Source organism: Alligator mississippiensis, chromosome 3 (genome assembly GCF_030867095.1).
Source record: "Alligator mississippiensis isolate rAllMis1 chromosome 3, rAllMis1, whole genome shotgun sequence".
NCBI lineage: Eukaryota > Metazoa > Chordata > Crocodylia > Alligatoridae > Alligator > Alligator mississippiensis.
Window position 1 is genome coordinate 22,354,515 of NC_081826.1, and position 23,788 is coordinate 22,378,302.

General features: G+C 42.0%; 1 protein-coding gene across 1 annotated transcript in view; it reads left to right on the forward strand.

The window, feature by feature from the left end:
• SNTB1 (syntrophin beta 1) overlaps positions 1 to 23,788 on the forward strand; it is a 185,510-nt gene that overhangs the window by 75,073 nt on the left and 86,649 nt on the right. The window contains exon 2 of the mRNA XM_014603855.3: positions 15,338 to 15,554. Coding sequence (XP_014459341.3) covers positions 15,338 to 15,554 — 217 coding nt within the window. The remainder of the gene's footprint in view (positions 1 to 15,337; positions 15,555 to 23,788) is intronic.

Sequence of the window (23,788 nt, forward strand, 5' to 3'; positions counted from 1 at the left end):
AAAAATTTTCTTTTGGAATTTGCACTTCAACTAAAAATACTCATTTAAATTGAAATGTCAGTTGAAAACAATATTTTGCATTTAATTCAGAAACCTTAATGGAAAATTACACCTTCCCTCAGTTAAATCATTAGTTTTCTTTGAAAGTCTTCCTACAACTTAAACAAAAAACCCTTTAATAGAAAATGTTTCAACCAACTTTATGGATGATAATTTACATTGTTGTGTGGCTTCTGACTGCCTTCCATGCACTTTGTTCACTAATTCAGTATGCACTGGGGTCCTTTTTGGTATGGCATGTCCCAAGGTAGCTTCCTATTCTACTGTTACAAGTGACAATAATAGTTCTTCTTGTTACAAAAATAATTCTTTTTTTCTCTCGTATGTGAAGTATCTTCCAAGAATTACAGCTTGATGTTCCCAGAGGGCAATATTCAATCCTGGATTCACCAGCGTGTTTAAGATTTCCTAGTTTATAAGTCATTGGGGGTAGGAATGGACAAGTTGTACTGTTGGTGAGCTGCTTGATATGGTTTGCACTGAATAATAGGTGATGTCTGGTTTTGTGGCATACAAGTTAGGTTTCAGGAACAGTTTTTACCTTGCTAAGAACTTCCCCTATTCAGAAAGGTCCATCATCTTCACTGTTCTTTGCTTACAATAATTGTTGGCTTTTTTTTGGACTTTTGGTAGTACTGTTTTACTTTTCATTTCTCGTGAACACTAGAATCCCTGCGAGGAAGGAAAGAAATTCAAATTGAGGTCTAAACCTTGATCATTAAGCCCTTTGTTTCTCTCTTCCATCTTCCCATTTCCTGGCCTTCAGCCCTCTTATCATGTCACCTCTTTTTTTTCTCTCCTTTCTAGGACCTGTGATTTTTTTTTCCCATTGCACCCACGAGAGTGGTGATGTGGAATGAGGCCCATTTCCCCCTTCAGAGTCTCAGCAGCTGGTCCTGCTGGAAGAAGGGATAGAGAAAAAAAGGAGAGAGCTTAAGGCATCTTCTTTTCTGCTTTGCTTCACATGGGCAAGAATAATGGGAGCTGAAGTAATGACCTATACCTGACAGCATCTAAACCTATACCTAACCTTGCTCAGCTTTTCCCATGAAGAGCAGGGTTCAGCTTCTTTCTTCCCCTGTGTTGTTTTGCAGCCACCCTGAGCAGGAGGTGTAACATTGCCAAGTAAAAGGTTTTTCCAACAGTTCATAGATCTATCCTCCAGCATACAAAGAAGGGCCCATTGCTCCATATCAAGATAAATGACATTGTGGGCTCTGTGGTCACCCCATAATTATACAGTGGTGTGCCTAGAGATTAGTGCCCTACCTCCTTTTCTAGTATCTCCTCTTCTCTAATTTACCGAAAAAAATTCAACACTTCTGTGTAATTTCTGCATATATCCAGTTGGCTGAGCCATTATGCTCTTCATATCTTAAACTGTTGTCCTGTTGTTGTGGCTGCTGTATTAAACAAATGTAGCGTTGCTCCTCTAAAATGGTTGCAATCTTTTATTAGCAGAAGTGATTCCTATGTACAATTACTATTGTGTGTGTTGGAGGCATGGGTAGGGAATTTTCTGTTGAAACGGTTTTTCATTGGAAAATGATTCTACTTGCCTGTGTTCCCCCCAAAATGCTTTATTGTACTAGTTTTGCCATTTTGTTGTCAAAATGAGAGAGGGAGAGAGAAGCACAGTGGTTGGGGTCCTCACATGGGATGTAGGATACTGAGACTTGATACTCGAACCTCAATCTTCCACATCCAAAAGAAAAGTCCTAAGTACCAGGAATTTGGTATTCTGAGTTGGAAGTTGTCTCAATCTCTCCCTTTGGAGTGCTTGTACTTTGTAGAAGTGTCAAACCACCGTAGGCATGACTTGAACATTGCCATCCGATATTGATGGTGAGAGCCTTAACCACTAAATTATTGGCAAGCATGGGCTGAGTGAAGCAATCTCTCTGCTCTCATTTTGTCCCCAAGCACAATGGGAAAACTTCTGAAAATATTTGTGATTCTGACACGGCTTAGTTACCAGTGTTATTCTTTAAGGTCTTCCATTTCTTTTTGGATGGAAAATGTTTGTGCTGTGATTCCTTTGTGATGTTCTGGAAATGAAAAGATAGAAAATGGTTTCAAAGAGGATGGAAACAGAGGCCATGTATTTTCTCCCAAACTCCGCCATCGACTTACTGTGCGACTTTGTGGAAGTTATTTACCTTGTCTGTGTCAGTTTGGCCATCTGTAAAACAGGTATAATCATACTCAGGGTAATAACATCCCTCAAAGTATGCCAACTCCACTTTGTCCTGAACTGTTTAATGATTTGTGTGACTAGCAAAATAACAGCATGTTCCAAAACCATACTGCCCTTACGTATTTTCACATAATCAATAGAGGTTGAAATATTTGTTCTGACACTTGAGATTATTCATGTAAATAGAAAAATTATGGCATATTGGTGATGCCAGACGCCTTGAATTGAATCTGAGTGTGTGGGTGATTGGGCAATGAGCTATAAATTTGAAGAGGAAAAAAAAACAGATTTGTATGGGGTACAAGAGTCTTTGAGTTTTAGATAAGTTTTCAATACAGTTCTCTCATATAAGAGTATCAGAAAATACTGCTTGGTGTTGTTTAAAGAAGAAGGCCCCTAGGAATCTTGAGGTCTGTAGTAGTGTACTGAAGAAAATGTGTAGGTTGCTGCGTTGTCTCACGTTGCATATTGCATAAATTCATGCCATTCTGTGTATGGACTAATAAGGATCCACTTGACTTAAAATCATATCCTGTGAACACGAAGTTCCATCTGTGTTTTTAAGCAAGTTTTTTGTTTTGTTTTGTTTTGTTTTTTTAAGTAGACGGCTGACCCTTTTGATTATCAATGAGTGATAATTGGACCCCACAATATTTTTCAACATCAGAATTGTTTATTTTCATATTGAAGTCTCCAACTGGCTGAGTTTCAGGGATTTTCAAGGTTTGATTATGAAAGATTTAGGTGGTTCTAATTATGCAACACACGGTCACTACATTTAGAAAACTTTTTTTCCCCTTAAAACGCAGGCCCGTCCAGATGGCAGCACGGAGACAGCAAGGGGTTAAATTGCAGCCTGTGGGGCATGGTGGCATGGGTCCAGGACCTACGGCTGCCTATACATGTGTCTATACAGGTGTGTGTGTTGGGGGAGGGCTTTCAAAATGGCCAAGGGGGTGCTTTAACTAAAAGCTTATTTGACAAGGTTTTGTTAAAGTGCCCCGGCGGCTATTTTGAAACATGGGGAGGCTTCATGCACGTGATGGTGAGGAAACACTGGAGCATTCTGATTCGAATGCAGAGCAGCCTCGATTAATTGAGTCTGCTCCAACGTGTTCTAATTAACACACAAATGAGTATGTCTGTAGGCAGCCCAGGAGGTGAATGTTGCCACCACGCACCCGACCTGTCCTTCATCCTTGCCCATAAGGTCTCTCTAGCAGCTGTGCCACCAAGCTGCTTTGCTTCTGCAGGTGAGTCATTTGGCCCATGGACCGAATATGTTGGATACCACTGACTTGCAGGAAACAAACTGCTTAATTTGTGGCCGGAATCTTTGATTTTTTGGCTATTGTCAAGATATTTTCCTTTATGATTTTTTTTTCAATGTACCAGAATATTTCTGATGATTGCACGTCCACTTAACTTGTATGGGATATCCTTCTTGCTTGCTCTTGATCTTTGGATGAGAGTGTTTCAGGGTAAAACTGATATCTTTTCCATCAAGTGCTAAGTGGTCAGCGTTATTTAGCTCAGGAAAAGTACAGTGCTCCTGAAAGAGAAGTGAATAGCTTATTTGTGGACACTCGTCACTAGAATTCACAAGTTTAGTGTTGGCTACAGCCCATAATGCAGAAATCAGTGGCCCTGGGTCTTCATTTTCAACTGCAAGGTTTCTTTCTCAAATGTAATTACTGAAATGATCAGGGTGGAAAGTCCCTTTGAATGTGCTAACATTTAGTTCGAGGAGTGTAGGTAGCTAGGCATATAGTAAGGTGGCCCAGCATTTTATTTAAATTATTAAGACTATAAAGTGTCTCAGTTATTTATGTTTTCTAAACTTTTTTATTATTCAGACAGAAGTTTTTATGCTGGATGTCTTCTCAGGCTGAATTGTTTCACCTAAGCACTTAGTGGTCTCTGAGAGCGTGAGTAAAGAAATGCTGTTCTGTCCATATTTTCATTTAAAAGGTTTGTTGTTTTGTGAAGCTGTAGCACATCTGTGCTTTGGAGCAAGGTCTGAAATTGCTGAGGTGGTTGCTGTGGTGCCAGACATAGGTCTTTTTGTTCTCTCCCTGAAGTTTTGGTGAAGAATCTCACTAGGGACTTGCTTGTTAGCTTGGCAGTTAAACGCTCTGATGACTCCATATGTACTGAGCTTGCTGCATCCTCTTACCCATCCAGACTGCAAATGAGCCAGCTTCATGGAGCGACTGACTGAACATGCTTTGCCTCCAGAGTTACAGCAGCTGAACAGTAGTAGTAGTAGTACTCTCCAGGGTGCAAAAGCCTGGGCTGTGTATATGGAGACACTGAGGTGCCCACGCACCAGTGTCCCTCTCTCATCCTTGCTGAACAGTACTTTCCTTTCAGGTGCCAGGGGCAGCTGTGAAGTCAAGTACTGAAACAGAGCACAAGGAAACTTTCTCTTGTGTGCTGGCAGTGTTTCTTTTGTTGGGATCACAGTGCAGCTTGAAGGAGGATGCGAAACGCATGTACTGAGTGCAGAGCGGTACAGGACGGGAGCCCTGAGAAGACAGGATTTGAAAAGCTCTGGCATTGATAAGTGTAAAGATTGAGGGCAGGGGCAAGTTGTGGATATGGAGGGTATGTACAGGCATTACATTTAGATTGGCCTAACTAGGTAGGTCATCTAAATTGATAGGCTTTCAAGAGAGTTTAAATTGCCCCAAAACTGGTGTGCTTGATCTAAATTAGTTCACTTCAGGAGGTCTGCCAGCTTAGATCAAGAAAGGGACCTGGTCTGGGAAAGAGTTCATTCAATTCCCTGAAAGCCTAGCCACTTGCCCCAGCCCAGGGGCTGTGCTATTCTCTTCTTCCCCTCCCCTCCAACCTTGACGGAGCCCCTCCAATCTCCCACCAACCCCACTGCAGACCTGCTAGTCCCACCCCCCACCCCCATCCCACCTGCTCCTCCCCCATCCTGAGAGGTCTAAGCCCTGCCAGTGACCTAAATTAGGGTCAGCACGGTTTTGTATGTTTGGGAGGGTTTTTTTAAAGTGAGAAACTTCTATATAAATTTTCTTTCCTATATTAAGGTTTCAAAGTCAAGTGATAAAACTTAGAAGATAATACTGGAATTAAGGTGGCCCAAGTAACCTTATTCACACTCTGTTTTGCATATGCATTGCAATGCTTGAATACTTAACTTTATTTTAACAGGTATTTTTTTTTAACCTCCAGTTCAACAGAAAAATAATCTATTGAGAGAATCACCCATGACAATTTCAAAGTTGCAGCTGAGACAATGGTGGCAAATGCCAGATTCAAACAAGGGTTTAAGGTTATATCTGACAAGGACAGTGTAGCATTGAGGAATAATATTATATATTATACATGCATTTACTCTATGTGGTATCTAAGGTTGTGTGTTAGTAAGAAATAAATATGGGTTTATTTTTTATTAGGTTTGTGTAGTTGATTAAATTTTGTACTAGGAGAAGGAAATGTTTAAATCTAGCCTCTTTCAGCATCTTAAAAAACTTCTATTGGGAAATATGCCAAGAATGAAGGAATCAGCTACTAAAGGAGAATGTGATGTTTTAGAGAATAACTGGCTGGGTTGTCCTGTCCCTTGGGAGGAGGAAGAGGAAGAAAAGACAGAGAAGATATAACTCCCTGGTGTTTTCTGAAATATATGTCCTTGTATGCCTTGGAGAAAGCACAGACATGGGATGGATCAGGAGTAGCCTCGAGCTCTGGGACATTTCTGGGAGTTCTTTAGGAAAGGAGGTGCTATAGTAGGAAGAGGGCAAGTGGAAGAGCTGACTTCCTCGGTCTCAGCTCCAGTACCACTGGTGAGTTCCTACACGGGTATTGTCCTTGGGGGAAGTGGGATAGCCTCAGATTATGATGGTGATACAGGAAGTGACTGATCCTTCAGCCCATGCTCAGCCCTTCAGCCAGTCTCCAAGTGCCTGGGGGATCCATTTCACAGGTTATACTCTTGGAAGGGTTTTCCCACAATACCAAAGGGGACGCTCTCTCTAGCTGTACTTGAAAGGATGGTCTGAAATATTTTCTCTCTGTGAATGCAAACAGAGAGGAGGTTTATGCTATGATTATTACCATATTTACTTGAATCAAAGGCAAAGTCCCCCTATTTAATATGGTGGGGGGGGCGGGAAGCATTCAGGTACATAGAGGTGGAAAGCAGGTGGCTGCTGCAATTCCAGTTCAAGCCACAGCTGCTGCCTTGCTTCTCCCCTCCTCTTCCTCTCTCCCCCACCATTTGCCTTCTGGCTCCAGTAGAACTCTACCCTGACATCAGCCTGGCCAGAACTGCTACCACCATGGTTGCTACTGGGGAGCAGAGCTGGAGGTAGGGGGGGCAGGCGGCAGGGGAGGTCAGGTCTTGGGACACATGGCAGGGGATGCAGACAGCATGGGGACAAGCTGGGGTGGGGGGGAGGGACAGGCAGCAGGGGTTAGGATGCTTGACTCCCCCACTTCCTGCTCCCCACAGCCTGTTCCCCCCACTCTCTCCCCATCTCTTGCACCCCTGCTTCTTTCCCTACCTCCTGCCAATGCTTTTCCCACTTCAGTGATGGGGGGATGAATTTAAGACAACCCTCCAATGATTACATTCTATGCATGGGAAAATTATAATAAATAGATAAATAAATAAATAAATTTCACATATAGAATCTAATTATTGCGGGGATCATCTTAAATTCAGAGTCATCTTGGATTTGGGTATATACAGTATTTGCAGCAGCTGTTTGCAGAGGAGGTGGAGAGAACACTCTGGTTTTGTAGCTGTAGCAATACAAACTTAACAGCTAGAAGTTCATGTATTGAGTGTCTAAGATCATCAAAAATCATAATATGCTAATGAGGTTGATACAAATCCAGGTGGCTGCTCACCTAAGCACCAACTTGGGAAAGATTTTCAGGGGGGGTTTCTGAATAACTCAGAGTCCATGATTGTATAGGGGCCATGAAGATAAATAGTGTTCGGTTTTGGATGCAACTGTAATGCAGCATCTTGATCACCAAAATTTTGTGTAATGGCAACAGTTTCTTTAGGACAAAGTCAGAATATTTTTTTATTATTTTTTTTTCTAAAAAGAAAAGGTATATCTTCCTCCTTTTTTCTCTGAATTGATTGTAATATGTTGAAAGCCTGAAACTGAAATCTGGTTGCTTAGCAAGGTGTTTTTAGCCCTAATTGCACAGGCACTGTATTTAAATAAAATGTTATCTAAGCATGTTTATGCCTACAGAATGCATCTGAAGTTTGTACCCATCACTTATTTAACGAAATTCAAGTTTGTTTTAGGGCTGTTCATGAGTGCTAAAATTAAGACACTGATTATTTTCCCCTATAGAGCTTTAAGTTCTGTTTCAATATAATAGAATAAATGCGTACATTGAAAGAATTAACACAGATATGAAAAATGGTAGGTCACAACTTGGGGCCCACCAATGCTTACATATATGGCCAGCCTAATGGAATACAATTTTCATGGAGTTCCAAGGCAGCAAGTTTGGGCCTGAATATAAGGCTAAGTGTCTTCTTTTTAGGCAGTCCCTTGCAGTCGAGGGTGATTGTCTTATCTGTGTGCCAAAGATGGCTGATGAGGCCTATCTGGGATCAACAGACTGTACTGCTGCTTGGTCTGCCAAATCACACTCCTGTCTCACTCAAGTGCTAGACAACCTTCTTGTAACTGCCACCTTCATGCCAATTCATAGCTAGGAGCTGCTAGATCTCACAATTTTGCTCCTATTGCCATCAGCTCATAGGCGATGTATAGGGGGTGCATATGGGTATATGTGCACCCCATGAGATTGGCAGTGCACCCCCTGCGAAAAGCACCACCGACGCTGCTGGCAGCGCTCATGGGTGATCACCATTCACCACCCTTGTCCCCCACTACAGCCGCCTGTGGGAGCTCCCCGCTTGGCCCGCTTCCACTGCCGACACCACTGCAGCTGCCTGCGGGAGCTCCCCGCTCACTGCTGCCGCCTACGGGCAGTCACTGTGCCCCCCCCAGCCTCCGGGAGCATGCGTCGTTCATGCATCAGCTGGTCACCAAAGGGTTTGAGGAATGTTTTGGAAAACCTATTTTCATGGAAGATGCCTGTACATGACTCCTTTTATTATGTAGAAGTTGCTGAACATCAGCTTCCACATGGTTCTTGACTGAACAGGACCTTGATCCCAGTAAGACAACTGGGGGTCTTGTTCCACTGCAGCCTTCATCCACCTTCACAGCCAGCGAGCGTTTGACATCATCTTCTGTCTGCTCAGCCATTGAGGACTCGTAGACCCATGGTTGGGGGCTGGGCAGGCTTATTATAGTAGCAACCTGTACTCACCATGTCACAACACCATCAAAGGATATGTGTGGCTTTTCAGGAAAAAAACATTGCCATCTGCTGTCCTTACCACCTCCTGGTTCAGCTCCTCCTGCCTACTTCACAGCTAACCTTCCCTAGAGGTCATTCCACTATTTGCCACCTGTGGACGTGCTGGGTAGCAGTACAGCTCTGCCCCACAGCTCTAAGTGTAGGTCTCTGATGGTACGCAAGCTTGTATAGTTCCTTGATCCTGAACTGACTTTCATCCTGAAAAAGGGTACAATAAGGAAGAACAATTTCAGATGGTAAAAAGATTTATTGAAACTTTGTGTTCAGTCAGACTTCTCATTGGGCTGATTTTTCTTGTTGAGGTTGCATACCTTTGAAAATAGCCTTTATTTTAGTTTTCCTTCACAAAGAGGAGTGCCCTTGCTCTTTCCTCACAAAAAGGCCTTGATCCTCTTTCTTTGAGCAGATTAGGTTTTTTTTCACTTTCATATTGTACTCCTCATGTTCCTACAGTAATGAAGAAGATTTTCTGAGACTTGGAGCCTTTTCTTTCTGTTTTACAAAAAGATACTTGAATGTGTCAAAGGGAGTTGGCAGACAAGGTTCTTTGGGTAAATCTGATGTCTTTTATTAGACTAACTCAAGCAGTTGGAAAAAATCTTCTTTACAAGTTTTTGGGTACAAACACCCTTCATCAGGCTGAGGAAGCATTTGCAGATGGTCTGTGCTCTTCCTGCATGGAGTGGTAAAGGAGCCAGAGGCCAGTAACTATGCAAGAAAGCCAGGCAAGGTTCTTTGGGTGGATGTGATCTCTTTTATTAGACCAGCTGAATAGTTGGGGAAAAGTTCTGGGCAAGCTTTCAGACACAATCACCCTTCTTCAGGCCAGTTAGTTAAAATGTAAATTGAGGCAGTCAGTAGGTGAGCAACAGTTGTGGGGAATGAATGTAGCTGTAGTCAATGGATGCAAGACAAGGCGGGGAGGGAGGGAGGGAATGAGTATAGCTGGTAAGAAATGGAGGGTTTACCTGGGGAGTCAGATGTTAGGCAGGTTATTATGTAAATGTTTTATTTTTATATAAAAAAGTGTGTGTGTGTGTGTGTGTGTGTGTGTATGTATGTATGTATGTATGTATGTATAGATATAAATAAAAGCAAGCCTTCAACCAGACATGGTTCTGAAGAGTCCGTAACTCCCTTTGATTATAACACACACACGTTTCCATATATATCTGTTATAATCAAAGGGAGTTGCAGACTCTTCAGAACCGTGTCTGGTTGAAGGCTTGATCAAATTTGCCTGTAGAAGTTGCCTCATTAGAAGCATGGCTGCATTTTTTTTTTTAAATGGCAAGAAAGGCATCTCCGCACTGTAACAAAGATGAATGGTGGAGACTTGAGACTTGGCAGAATTGTGTCTAAATGAAGTGCTTTTTTGGAAGCGGTACTGCCTGCCTTGCAAATCAAAAAATAGCTGCAGAGTATTTGAATGTGTATCAGTGGTTTGATTCATTTGACTACTACTTCTTTCTTTTCTTTCAAGGGGACGAGTGTTGAAGATTGGAATTTTAATTGCTTGACCACAATTTTTCATTTGGGAGGCACCAAAGGGCACTGATCATTAATTAGGACTGACTGTAAGGATCTCTGGAGCTGGATTGTAGCATCAAATGGATGGGTTTAGACATCTCTTTGACTGAAATGACTGTTTTTCAGTAAATAGAGTAATAATTATGTAATCATTAGATTATTTTTCAGTCCCTGCAGGTTAAACCCTGTGGAATGAGTATGCACTTTGGTGTCTTAAGAGAGTGTGTGTGTGTGCGTGTGTGTGTGAAATGACTTAAATGTCAGATTTCAATACTTCCAGATATCACATGGGTTTGTATTAATCCAATGATTTTTCTATTCTTTTATATTAGGTTTATTTTGTTTTTTTAGTTCATTAAACACCTTGTTTATTAAAATAATCTGTGCTGCCTGTAGCTGCTTCCCATTCAATCACTATCTGGGCTTATGTTATAGACTATATCTGAGAGAGAATCCTAGAAAGTTAGGGTTGGCAGGGACCTCAGGAGGTCTTCCAGTCCAGCCCCCTGTTCAAAGCAGGATTATCCCCAACTAGATCATCCCAGCCAAAGCTCTGTCTAGTTGGGTCTTAAAAAGGATGGAGATTGTACAACCTCTCTGGGTAACCTGTTCCAGTGCTTAACTATTCTCCTCATGAGAAATTCTTCCTAATAGCTAACCTAAACTCCCCGTGCTGCAACTTGAGACCATTGCTCCTTGTCTGTCATTTACCACCACTGAGAACAGTCCAGCTCCATCCTCTTTCAAACCCCACTTCATGTAGTTGAAGGCTGCTGTTAAATCTCTGTCTCCTCTTCTTTAGACTAAATAAGCCCAGTTCCCTCAGTCTTTCCTCAGAAGTCATGTCCCCCATCTCCTCACCAATTTTGTCACCCTCTGCTGGATTCTCCAATTTGTCCATATCCTTTCACTAGCTCTGGACTCTAATAAACACAAATTAATCTTAAAACTGAATGTTGTTGGGATTCATTACCTTCTCTCTTGCTTTACTATTCAACATTTTGTATCTCAGGTCTTGAATGTTAAGAATCGATTAGTACAACTCCACTTAAAAAGTGGGTCCCAGGTCCTCAGGGGCCACAGAATTGAATAGACATGATTACATCTGTAATGTCAACTGGCATCATTCTATTTTTAGTTGTGCCTATTTAACTCCTTTAATTTTTGGCTCAATCAACTACAAAATGATAACACTGAACTGGAAATGTATATAATACTCTGCCCACTTCCCTATTTAAGACAGCCTGTGTGTTCTCAGTGTCTTGGGAATTTAATTCACATTTTCCTGTTCCTGTTTTATGTTTAGATGATATCCAAACATTTCACTTTTAGCATCATCTCTCTCTCTGTCTCTCTCTCTCTCTCTCTCTCTTTTTTTTAAAGAGCTCAGTTGGCTTGTTTATCTACACAGTTGTTGGTAAAGGGCATGGGAATTGCATGTGTAAAGTAACTAGACCAGGGGCTGGCAACCTCCAGAACATGTGCCAGGGCATGGCAAGTGAAGCCATGTGCTACATCTCTGTCCCATTGAAATCCCATGGCACCTGGTTGTCATAAGGAAGTGGAAAATTCTATCCAGAATCCATAGGATTTTTTCTGAAGGCAGTTTTCTTAGACGGCACCGACTCTGGTAATCAGGTCCTTGGAAAATATGATGGGCTTTGCATCCTCTTCTGATAACATTTCCCCTCAGCTCTTTTACAGAATCATCTGAAATGGTTCAGCAGCTTGTCATGATCTCACCATTGTATTGCGTGGAAACTCACTTCTTGGCATGGAAAAAGGAACTGTCTTCCTTCTTTCTCAGTGTCTTGGGAGTTTAATTCACATTTCCCTGTTCCTGCTTTATGTTTAGATTATATCCAAACATTTCACTTTTAGCATCCTCTCTCTCTCTCTCTGTCTGTCTTTTAAAGGGCTCAGTTGGCTTGTTTACCTACGCAGTTGTTGGTAAAGGGCATGGGAATTGCATGTGTAAAGTAACTAGACCAGGGGTTGGCAAACCCCAGCACATGTGCCAGGACATTGCAGGTGAAGCCACATTGTTTGGCATGCCACAGCCAGCCCTGGCCCTGGGCAGGCCCCTGCTGCCAGCCACAGAGCCCAGGCTGCTGGCAGCAGGCAGTGGGGAGGCTGCAAGCCCTGCTGTGAACAGCCTGGGCTCTGTGGCTGGCAGGAAGGGCCTGCCCAGAACCTGGGCTGCTCATAGCAGGCAGCTGTGAGAGTGCAAGCAGCTGCACCAGGGTCTGGAGCCCAGGCCTGGCTTGTTGCCGGTGGTGTCTGCCCACGTACCTTGGGGAGCACAGCAGGGAAGGGGCCAGGGCTGCAGTACCACAACAGGGATCAGGCCCCTTGTGGCTCCCTCACATTAGTCCCAGCATACAAACATCTTCCAGGTCAAGGTTGCGGGGGTTTTGTGGCACTTGGCCCAAAACCATTGCCGACCACTGAGCTAGACATTTGCTTTCAAAGCAACTTTTGAATATCAGAAGTCAGGTACCTCACCAAAAGGGTTTAGTAACCCTAATGGCTTTTATTTTCAATGGGTTGGTTGGCAGTTTTTTGTTTAAAAGAATCAGCCTTTAAGAAAAGAACAACCTAATAGCTATTGAAGTGGCTTTCTACATCTTCAAGGGTCCTCCTACTTCAGTCCCTTGCAAAGTTCTTACAAACATTGATGGGAGCAGGACTGAGTCCACTATACTCATTTGCATTCCTGAAAGTGGAGGGACTATCTCAAAGGTTTCAAACTTTGGTACCTAAAGTTATGCAGCTAAATCCTTATGAAGTCAAAGAAAAACTGCCAGTAGTTGACACTTCTGAATATGAGTTAATTTATCAGAAGCCAAAAACATACTTATAGTTACTTATACAAACAGCCTGTGAACAGGACTGGGTGGAATTTAAAGACCTAAGTCACAAAAAAGCAGTCCCGACTGACTCCAGTCCAGTAGCCACAAAACTGCACGAGTGCCTCTATTTTGGGGCCTGAGAAGATCCTTAGGCATCTTGGATTCCTAGGCGTATGAGCATGCTCAGAAACTAATCAAATCAAGCAACTAAGTGCTGAACTCCTGCCTAGGTGGTATTGCAATCCAGATCAGGACTGAAAGGTGCATCAACTCCAGCTAATTCCCTAATCCATCAGTAATTGGCAAAATACCCATAATACCTGACTGACATCAAGAGCACTGAGTTCGGTACAAAGCAGCACATCCTGCAGTTATTTTGGGCCACAGCTGGTGGTGGTGGTGCGCCATAACCTAGCATTCAGAACATGTTCCCAAGAAATGGGGGGCTGGGTCCCAACCCCTTCTCTGCCCAAGGGAACTCAAATTCGCATTTCCTAAAAGAGTGCCCTAACTGCTAGGATAAGGAATGGGGGAAGGTGGCACTCTCCACCCTAATGTTAACACTGGGTCACTCACAGCTAAGACTGGAAGACTGAGTCTTCAAGAAGAATAAGCAAGAAGAAGCATGATTGTGATCCAGTGATAAGGACCCTTCCCTCAGCCTAAGGACCTCTCTCTCAGCAGGGAAAGCTGGGTCCCTTCTGCTATGGTTATTTCTCTTTTAACCAGTGACAGCCTAATATAAAATATGCAAACAGGCCTGTGGACTGACACTGGAACCCAGCTATGCACCTCCAAGCAGAGGGCTGTAACAACTCGGGCACAGTGTCATACTTCAAAGTCCTGCTTCTCCTTCTGATCCCAGGTATCTTGTTCTCTTCGCTGCACAATGGCTCAGGTTCAACAAGTGAGGTGGAGGCTACCAACCACCGAGCTTGTTCCATAGACCGGTGAATAGAACGTCCTTCTGGAGAGTAGAAGATGTTGGTTTAAATCTTCACGGGCCAAGGAGAGCCTGGGACTCCTGGGCACGTTGGCACTTTGGCACCCATATTTGTGCGTGAACATCTGGTGCTACACACAAGCACCAGGTTTGTCCCGAATAAGGGGCCTGTGCCAGATGCCTAAGCTCTCAGGAGAGCCAAAATTCTGTTACACAGCACAACTGTGTCTAGCATTTCTTGTTGCTTTATTTTTTGGGCTTCGCTGCTAGGAACTGAGGTGCTCTGGATCAGAAATGACAACCCCTCTCCATTGGCTCCCTAGGGATGCTAGGCACCTAACGGAGTTGATCTGGCCTGCTGTCCTGCAGCAAGGGACATAAATCTATGCAACACCTAGGTGGAAGCACTACAGGAGCTGTTTGGATCTGGCCTGAAGTGCCAATATATGGATTTCAGCTCTCCTGTTCAAGCAGTTGCATTTGGAAATGCCAGCCCAGTTCTTTAAACAATATAACTAATGTAATCAAACATTGATACAATGCATTTTATTTTCTTAACACCCTGTATGCTCACAGCGTCTAGAAGCTCATTAGCATCTCATGATAGCGACGCTGTGAACAGAAAAGAAATGAACTGCAAAATTTAAACAATAATATGGAGCAAGCATGATGGATCAGAAGTAACAGTCAGGATGACATTTCCGTTAGACTAGAAGTGATCGCTCTCAGAATGGAGTATCCTATTTAAATACACAAACAAAGAAGTCTTTCTAGTTGGGGTTAATGGAGAATGGAAAAAGCAAAAGCTGGGATATGTTGACAGACATTTTAAACCACAGCAGAGATTGCAAAACAGCTGAACTCATAGCCCAGGATTTTGTAGTTCTTGCACAGGCAGTTTTCTCTAAACTTATCCTTCTGGCCTGTTTTGGCTCTCCCCTGTACTCTATTCCTGCAAATGCCTCTGTTAGCTCTCACCCTTCTACTGCATCACATCCAACCTCTTTTTTCTAACTCTTTTTTTCTGTCCTTTCCTAAGAGTAGATGTCTTATTAAATGATAGTCTGTAGCTCAAACAGACCAGATGATTTCTTCTGGTCTCAAACTCTGAAGCTATCTTTTCTTATCTTACTCCATTCGGTTCTTAATATCTTGCCCTTTATTTGTTATAGCAATGTGTTGCAGCATCTTGAATCAGGTTGTAAACTCAAAGGGTTTGGTGCCACTCTTCCTATAGGTACATATATATGATATCTGGCACAATAGTGGTACCTGGCCAGTAAAAATAACAAGCAATAATAATTCCATTGCTAATTGAAAGCATTTCTTGAACATTTATATTTGTGTTTGCTTTTCTAGTGAAGTACATGCGAGAAGCAACTCCATATGTGAAGAAAGGTTCTCCAGTTTCAGAAATCGGTTGGGAAACACCTCCACCCGAGTCCCCACGGTTGGGTAGTGCATCCTCTGACCCACTGTTGCAGCTCTCCCTCTCTGTCAACAGAGACAAAAAAACAATTCCACTCAAAATGTGTTATGCGACACACAACATGGCAGTGTCGGACCCAGAAAACAGGTAAGTAGTTGCCTTGTCTGGGGCCTGATTTTGTGCATTCATATAATTTATATGCTATTGATATTTAGAGCTATTAAGCCGACACAAACATGGGTCTACCAAATGATAATCCTGAAGGTCAGATCCTGAGTTTTGTTATTCCGTTATGAATCTATGCTGTAACTCCACTGAAGAAAGATAAAATTCTGCCCTTTCACTCTTATAAAACAGTTTCCATCTGAATATCTCAAGGCATTTTCACAGAAGCTTCACAACAAAGTATTTTGCAACAAGTCTTTTGAGTTAATTGTCGTAAACACTTATCAGCTTTATGGTTGTATGGAAAAAATACTGTAGTGCTGTGATCCAGTATTTTTGTAGAAAAATATACAAGGTCACACTTACGCTTTAAGCACAAGGTCACACTTATACTTTAAGCACAGCTGAGTGACTGTCTTGAAGGAAAATAATCTAGATAAGTTGATTGCATCTCCCTAGCTTCCTTCACTTGTTTGACACTGTGAAGTTGCATGTCTTTTTTTATTTTTTAAGAGTAGCATAATTGTCATATCCATTATACTTGTTTGTGGTTAAAGGAATAAACGAGAGAGAGAGGTTAAATTTGAAAAGCTAATGGGGGAATTTCTGTGACTTTTTGTGGTTTCTTTTCAGTGTTAAAAATAAGATGTTAGCACTCATTTTTGACATGTGTGGAACAGCTGCATCATACCAGCGCACTCAATGGTCTTCTATTCTAACAGCTGCTAAAAAGAAGGACCACTAGAGCTAGTGAAGCAGTGGAAATACAGACTGATTCTTCTGTCCAAATAACTAGCCTTTTTGTTCTTCACAAGCATGCAGGCTTTTAAAAGACACTGTTTGGAACTCTTTTGGATCTCACCATTTTATGCCCAGGGGGCTAAAAGTTACATTGCATTTGCTGGAGGTGTGGGGAGGGGAGGAGTGGGAGAGGACTGTGTGGGGTAGTGATTCCCTTTATCCTATTTTGGTTGGAGGGGTAGGTTTTATATTTTGTGGTTCTTCATCTCAGACAAATTTGCAGTATTTCAGCTGTTTTCTCTCCATTTTTTTCTTCCCCCTCCTATCTATTTTAGGTTGAGTTCCTTTCAGAGTTGTTCTTTTCTTTTCTTCCTCCCTGTGTGTGCATGTTGCAGTTTGGCTTGCATTTCCCAATGCATCCAAGGGCTAGTGGCAAGGTTATGGATGTCAACCTTTATGAAAAAGTAACACAGTACTTTGCAGCAGCAGCTCAAAGCATGATTGCAAGCTGTTAGCACCATGCTGGAGTAATGTGGGCCATTTCCCTAGAATACTATATTTTTAAATAAAACAGAGCTTTTCAGCTGCATGAGGCTCCCTCGGCTTGGTGTTCTGTCACAGAGCACGTATAAAACACTCTTGATTCACACTACATAGAGCACAATGGGTAAGATGTTCACTGACCGTTGGCTGCCAGTCCTTTGAATTTTTCCCTGCCTTCTTTTCCCATGTTATAATTTAAAGCCTCTACTACTATTCTGATCTTAATTTAAAGAAAAACAAAAAACAAGATCAGTTTAAAGGGCCAACATCAAATTGTGCACATCGTATTTTTATAATGGGTTTTTTAATATATTTACAGTACGTGATATTGATGTGTACCATCTTAGGTGCTACTAGGTGATAAGGTGTGGGAGAGCTATATTGCTTGTTATCGTACCTTTCAGTTACAGTGCTTTCATTTCCTGTGGAACAAATAATGTTTTTACTGTAGTCCATCATCAAGTAATGTACAAAAAAAATCCCTCACCGAGATTTTTCCATCCAACTAGATTTCACTAGTATGCTCTAGGACAGTGGTTCCCAACCTCAGGGCGTGACCCAAATCAGGGCTGCGGGGGGTCCTCGGTAGGGTTGTGAAAGACCCTCACACACCTGCAAGTTCACGCGCATGGCCCAGGAGAGGCAGGTAGGTGGGGCAGGGCCACCGCACACAAATGGGGCAATGGCGGCTCCCCCGCCCGCTAGGACACCGCGCTCTGTTCTCAGCAGTGCCCGCGATGCCAGGTTGGGAGTTCCTGCTGGTGGCCAATTTAGGGCCGCAGCAAAAAAAGGTTGGGAACCACTGCTCTAGGAGCAGTGACATTGCAGAATATCATGGGTTATGTGGTCATGCATTCCTTTTTCTACAGTCTGCATCGAACTGCAGTTTGATTTTCATAATTTTAAAACAGCACCTTACTGCAAAGGCAAGACCAAAAGGTTTCATAACATGCTTAGAGCACTCCTGTTTTATATTATAATGCCCAAACAAAGGGATCCTATAAATGACAATAAATCTATTGTAGTATTTTATAAAAGCAGAATTGGCAGACTTCCAAAGCTTATACTATGCAGTGTTCATAAAAGGACTTCAAACTGTTTTTGAAAACACTTTCAAATACAGCTAAACCCAATCCTACTTGTGACCATGTCATAGCCGTGTTATAAAATGATACTGTAGACCAGCTAGAATGATCAGGTCATCCCGTCTGCATGTTTTCTGCTGGCCTGGCTTTACTTAATACAGTTACTCCCTTGTGGGAAGGGATTAGGAAGGAAATACTGGTATTTATAAAAACTAAAGAGGATCCCAAACCAAAAAAATTGGGGAGGATTTGAATTTACCAATAAGACTTGGAGGAAGTTCTAGCTCCCACTGTTTTTAGTGTTGGCCTATTCAACCAATGTGGTATCTCAGTCTTCCTTTGGAGACTGGGCCAGATAATGAGGTGCCTGTGTACCTCCATGCATTTAAAGAGTCTGGTGCACCTGTTACTGAGCCCTGGCAATCATGAGGTTTTGTGCCAAAGATCAGTCTCCAGGCATTGGTCCAGGTCTTTCATTTTCCTGACATTTCCGTTCGTTAGTATAGCGTCAGTGAGATAGTCTGTTGTTTTCATTATTACTTGATATGATGGACTTAATGACAAGGGGGAAAAAGACATTCTGTGCAGTACAAATCAATGCCAAGATTGAGGGCATAAGACAATATTTTCAATAAACAGAAATGTGGTGAGAGGACATAAACATGCAGGGCAACAGCAATATTTATCTCACTTACACTGGTCTAGACGCAGGAGTCTGCAGTATTTTATTTTCAACTGGAAGAAACTAGGTTGACATAATTATCATGGCAGCCTGTTTTGCACAGCATTTATTGACAAGTGTCTTATGCAGTAGTAGTAGCAGTGTCAGGCCTCAAAAGGAAAAGCTTCCCCTCGCAGCCTAGAGCATGGCAAGTTATTAATATCAAGAAGCAGTAAGAGTTTCTGCAGTACAGCAGACTTCCTCATTCATTTCAATTGATATAGCTAAGGTGGGAGAAGAAAGTAAATAGGATTCCTTAGGGAAGATTTGTTTTCCTTTGCTCCTGTAGGTTTCTTTAGACTTGATATATAAAAACTTCTGTGCTCAGAGTGCAAGAATCATGACCTCTGCTGGATTGAATGACTTGTGAAGCTAGGCTGCCTGCATTCAAGGTTTTTTCCTTTTTGTATATACCCCAACCCCCTGTTTTCAATTTGTCCAAACTGATAAATCCAACTGGGGCCTGGTCTTGCAAATGCTGGTGCACATAAAAGACTTCACCCACTGCCAGTAGTTCAGCTGAACTAGCAGCATGCAGCCTACAAGTAAATTCAGCAGGTTTACTCTCAAAGTTAAAGTAACTCAGGATTGTGGCATTTGTAGGATAAGGTCCTTTCATTTGAAGGAATGTGAGAGTCTCTTTAAGAACAGGGGAGAAGAGCTAAGGGCAGTTTCACAGTGATGGACAATAAACTAAACAGCCTGCACGGACAGGCGAGACTTGCGCAAGTAAAGCCAATTCTGTCCTATAGAAACTGCTCTAAAATCTGTTAAATTTAATAGAGAATTAAATTCTTGCCATAGCTTTTAAAAACTGTTTTACTGACAAAATGGTGAATTATAGCCTTGCTATAGAATTATATTGGTGTTCTAAAAGTGCTCCAGGAAGTTTTATTTTCTCTGGAAATCTCTTGCAGAAGTGTCTTACAGAATTTAAACCACACCGCTGCTAGTAACTATTATTACCCTTCCAGTACGATGTGGAGTGTCAGCTGATTGTGTCACAAAGGTGTGAAAGGCTGGGCAAACCTAGAGCTCACTGGATATTTTTTGTCAAAACAGTTCCTCCACCCTAAGATGACCCTATTAGGAAGCTCTATTTCAATTAAACTGAAATAGTCCATGAAATATTTCACAATATTTTGTCAAATCTGAAAATTTAAAACAAAAACTTTTCTTTCATTTCAGAAAAGTTTCAGAATTTCATTTCAAAAGTTTATATTGTATGTCAGCAGTACATTAAAGACATGTTATGTCATACTATGATGTATTCATGGCTAGTACTGACATGTAATTAACCTACAAGTATTATAGAAACAAAAGTAAAATGAAGTTTTGAAATGAAATTTTTGTTTTGAAATAAGATTACAAAATGTATCTAGAGGGAAATTCTTAAAGATCTCTATTTTGGAATTTCCATTTCATAGGAAGTTTAGCTAATACTTGGGTTTTGTTTCAATACAGAAAGAAAATTAAACTTTGAAATGTCAAGGTTTCCCACCAGTGTCTGAGTTTTAAGGCAGCTTAAAAAACAAAGACAGCCGGATAGATTTAGACACATGAATGAGGATTAAGCCAAGACACTCACTAAGATTTAAAAGCCTTATGCCTATGAAATGCAGCCCCTACCTTGCCTTGGTGTATGCAAAAGAGTTGAAATAACTGACATTACAAAATATGGGCCGGATTCTTTACTTAAGCAAGTAGAAATCAGGGGCATCTTTACACGTGCTCCAGGTTTGTGGTAGGGAGAATGCTTTAATTAAAGTGGCTCTTGGGAGCTGTTTAAGCTTTAATTAAAGTGCCTCTGCTGCCATTTTAAAGTGCGGGGGGCTCTGAATACACAAGATATCGAGGCTGCTGGAGCATGCTAATGAAATTAATTAAGTCTGCTGTGATGCGTGTTAACTAGTATGCATTAGAGCAGGTGTCGGGCACATGTGTAGGTGCCCCAGGATTTCCTCTACTGAGGTCAATGGATTTACTTCAGTATATACGGGAGGAAGATACAGCCCTCTGTGGCAGCACGCACGTAGTACATAGATTGCAATGAGGGCAGTACAATACACTGAAGAGTGACCAAGTTGTAGTAAGTGATTTATGACCATTACTGTGAAACAGAGCTCCCATACATCTTACTTTTCTTTCTCATTGTGAACCATTTCTTCACCGAAAGATCAACAGTTTTTAAAAACCTAGGGTGTAAGCTCAGTGACAAGCAGTGACACACAATTTGCTAGTTACTAATATCAGTACAAATGCAATACAAATGAAGTGAGACACAGCATATAGGAAACCAAGGCTGGGAACTGAAGACCTGTTTGAACACAAACTCATTTTAATTGGGTGCAGTTAGAGCTTGCCTAGAATTCCTGCCATTTTACCTGTATTTTAGGAGTTCTACGGGACTTTTGAAAGAGGATTTTTGTCTCCCACCTGTGTCTAGTAGTAAACAGCATCCATTTAAAATGAAATTGGTCAGCACGTTCACTCTTTGTTCATTTCTCCACTGTTTTTAGCATTTGGTATTTATGCATATGTGTGCACACACATGTAAATAAGAGAAAGATTTAACTAGTGTTCTCGCTGAATGAATGTGATCTAAGAATGACTATATAAGTCTGGAAATCTGGATCATATTCTTTGTGCCATGGAGCTGCTGTCTGACCTTGGACAAATAACCTGTAAAATGGGGACAGTGATATTTGCTTACCTCACAGTGTTGTTTTGATCCTTAACATTTGTTAGAGCACTTTGAGATCTTTGGATGAAAGGCCTTAGCACATAATTATAATTATTGGTACAGACATGTTTTGGCATTTGAATATTAAGAAGCCTTTGAAGAAGTCACGGAGCCTGCTAGAGTCTAACTCCTTATTTATAGTAAGAATTTTTGTTGCTGTTTTTTTCTGATGGATTGTGTTTTAATATTAATCTAAACAGATAAGAAACAAGAAAAGAAAACAGCCATCCCACATTAAAGTAAAGTGACTTGAAAGGGTCTAATTTACATCCATAAAAGAAAAGAAGTGGCAGCATTAAGGGTGAAACTTTGGTCGGCCATCCCATCATCCATTAATTACCCATTTATGCCAGGCTATTGCAGCATGTGCTGTGTGTTATGTAACATTTTGTGTGAGAGGCCGTTATGGTACTTGCACACAAAGGGTGATGAATTAAGAACTAGGTCAGACTGGCGTCTAGCCTCCACTACCCCAAATAATTTTCCTTATGTGAATGCAAGTTGACTTTGAATGTTACTTTAAAGTTCCTTGTTGCACTTTTCATTATTTTTAATGAGGACCCTTCAAATTTGTCCTGAAAGATCTACCTTTCACTAGAAAGGAAACTATTGAGATAAATGAATGAGGAGGGACTGGGGCTGGTGGGGAGTTCAGATGGTGCTCTTGGAATCCCCCACCCACATCTCTGTGAATGTAAAAGGGAAGTCAGGCAATTTGGAGGATGAGGCCGTTGTGCCATCTTGTTCAATTCCTTCAGGTGTCACAAGTGTGTGGCTGTGAATTCAGGGATCTAAGAGTGAACTGTAGTGAATAGAAAAGGGAATAAGGAGTAGGAAAGGGTAGGAAGGGGGAGATATGTGTCACTTCTGCCTCTCTCTGTAACACAGAGGAGGTGAGTCAGAGAAATGCTAATATAGCTAGAAACTGCACTGACTTACCTGCAAAGACACTTCTGCACTGAGAGCTCACTTAAGGAAGGTTTCAGGGGACAAAGTTGGCTTCAAAATTCCTCATGTGCATGTCCATTGTGCATGGATGCACAGCTGCATTGTGTAGCTTCCTGGCCTTTACACAGGTATTTCTGCGTAAGTGGATCATGTGACCCCAAAATATGAACTACTGCTGTTGAAATATCACTTATACACTAGGGCTAGGTACAGACATTCAAAAAGCCCGAGGCAGAATCAGTCACGTCTTCATGGGTTTCTCTAAGCTGCATAAATTGGATCAGGAGTGAGCAGAACTCGCGTTCACCCTTTGGTGGGTGGTGGGGGGGGCATGAAGTCATCCTGATTAGGAGATGTGAAAGCAGAAATTAATAAATTTAGGAAACAAAAAAGCAGGGAAGCTGTATTTAAAGGTAAAGGCATACAAAAACCATCACTTTATTTTCTGTTAGGGAGCAGTTTACAAAGGGGTTGCAGCTTTACAGACAGATAAAAATACTTCTAAAAATTCCTGATTATTTTTGTCTCTATGCAGAGCACCTTTAAGCACTTATGGCTGTCCCTAAGAAGCCCCCTGGGTCATACATCAAGCATCCAAACATGATTTCTCTCCTGCATGGAAGGCAAGAGGGTGCGGTCACTTCTGAACAATCCTCCTTTTTAGTCAGGACGCTGGAGAGGGATCTGTGCTCTGGAGACTGAGAAGAGCACTGTCCTTTGTCTCCTCCTCTCACTGTGGGATTCCTCTCCCACAGACTTCTCTCGTGAGCTGTTACATTGGGGAGCGACACCGGGGCTCAGGGAAGCCCGTGATGCTCAGCACAACATGTGTGCTGTGAAACCACTCTCTCTTGGGATTTAGAGACCTTCCACAGGGCTGTGGTGGGAAAGCACCCGAGACAAACACTCCTCTCTCTGCAGGGCTATGCATGAAAGGGATACCATTAAAATGTTGCCCCAGCTGCCCATAGCATTTAATCACCCCACAGAGCCTGTTTAATACAACTACAGTACTTTTTTCATAGGTTAACATTTTGTGTGAGCGAGTCTTGAGAAAGAAGTGTTCCTAATTTGAGGCATATCACTCGCATAGATTGGCAAAGGACACTGGGATGGATGCAAATAGATGTTAGCATATCATGAGGCCAGTGAGTGGTGTTGTAAACCCACGTGACTTTATCCACATCTTCCCCTCTCCCTTGGGGGGCATGCAAGGAGCTGCTCTCTGTATGTGAGTAATTGAAAAGGGGTGTGTGCATGTGTGTGTGAAAGAGAGTGAGCACAGGTCTGTGTGTATGTGCAAGAAACAGGATACAGCAGTGTGGGAGAGAGGAATAAAATGTGTCAGTGTGTGGGCGAGCAATAAAAGGAAGGATGTCTGTGGTGATAGGTTGGGTTTAAAGACAACAGCAACTGTAGCGGCTGAATACTTTTT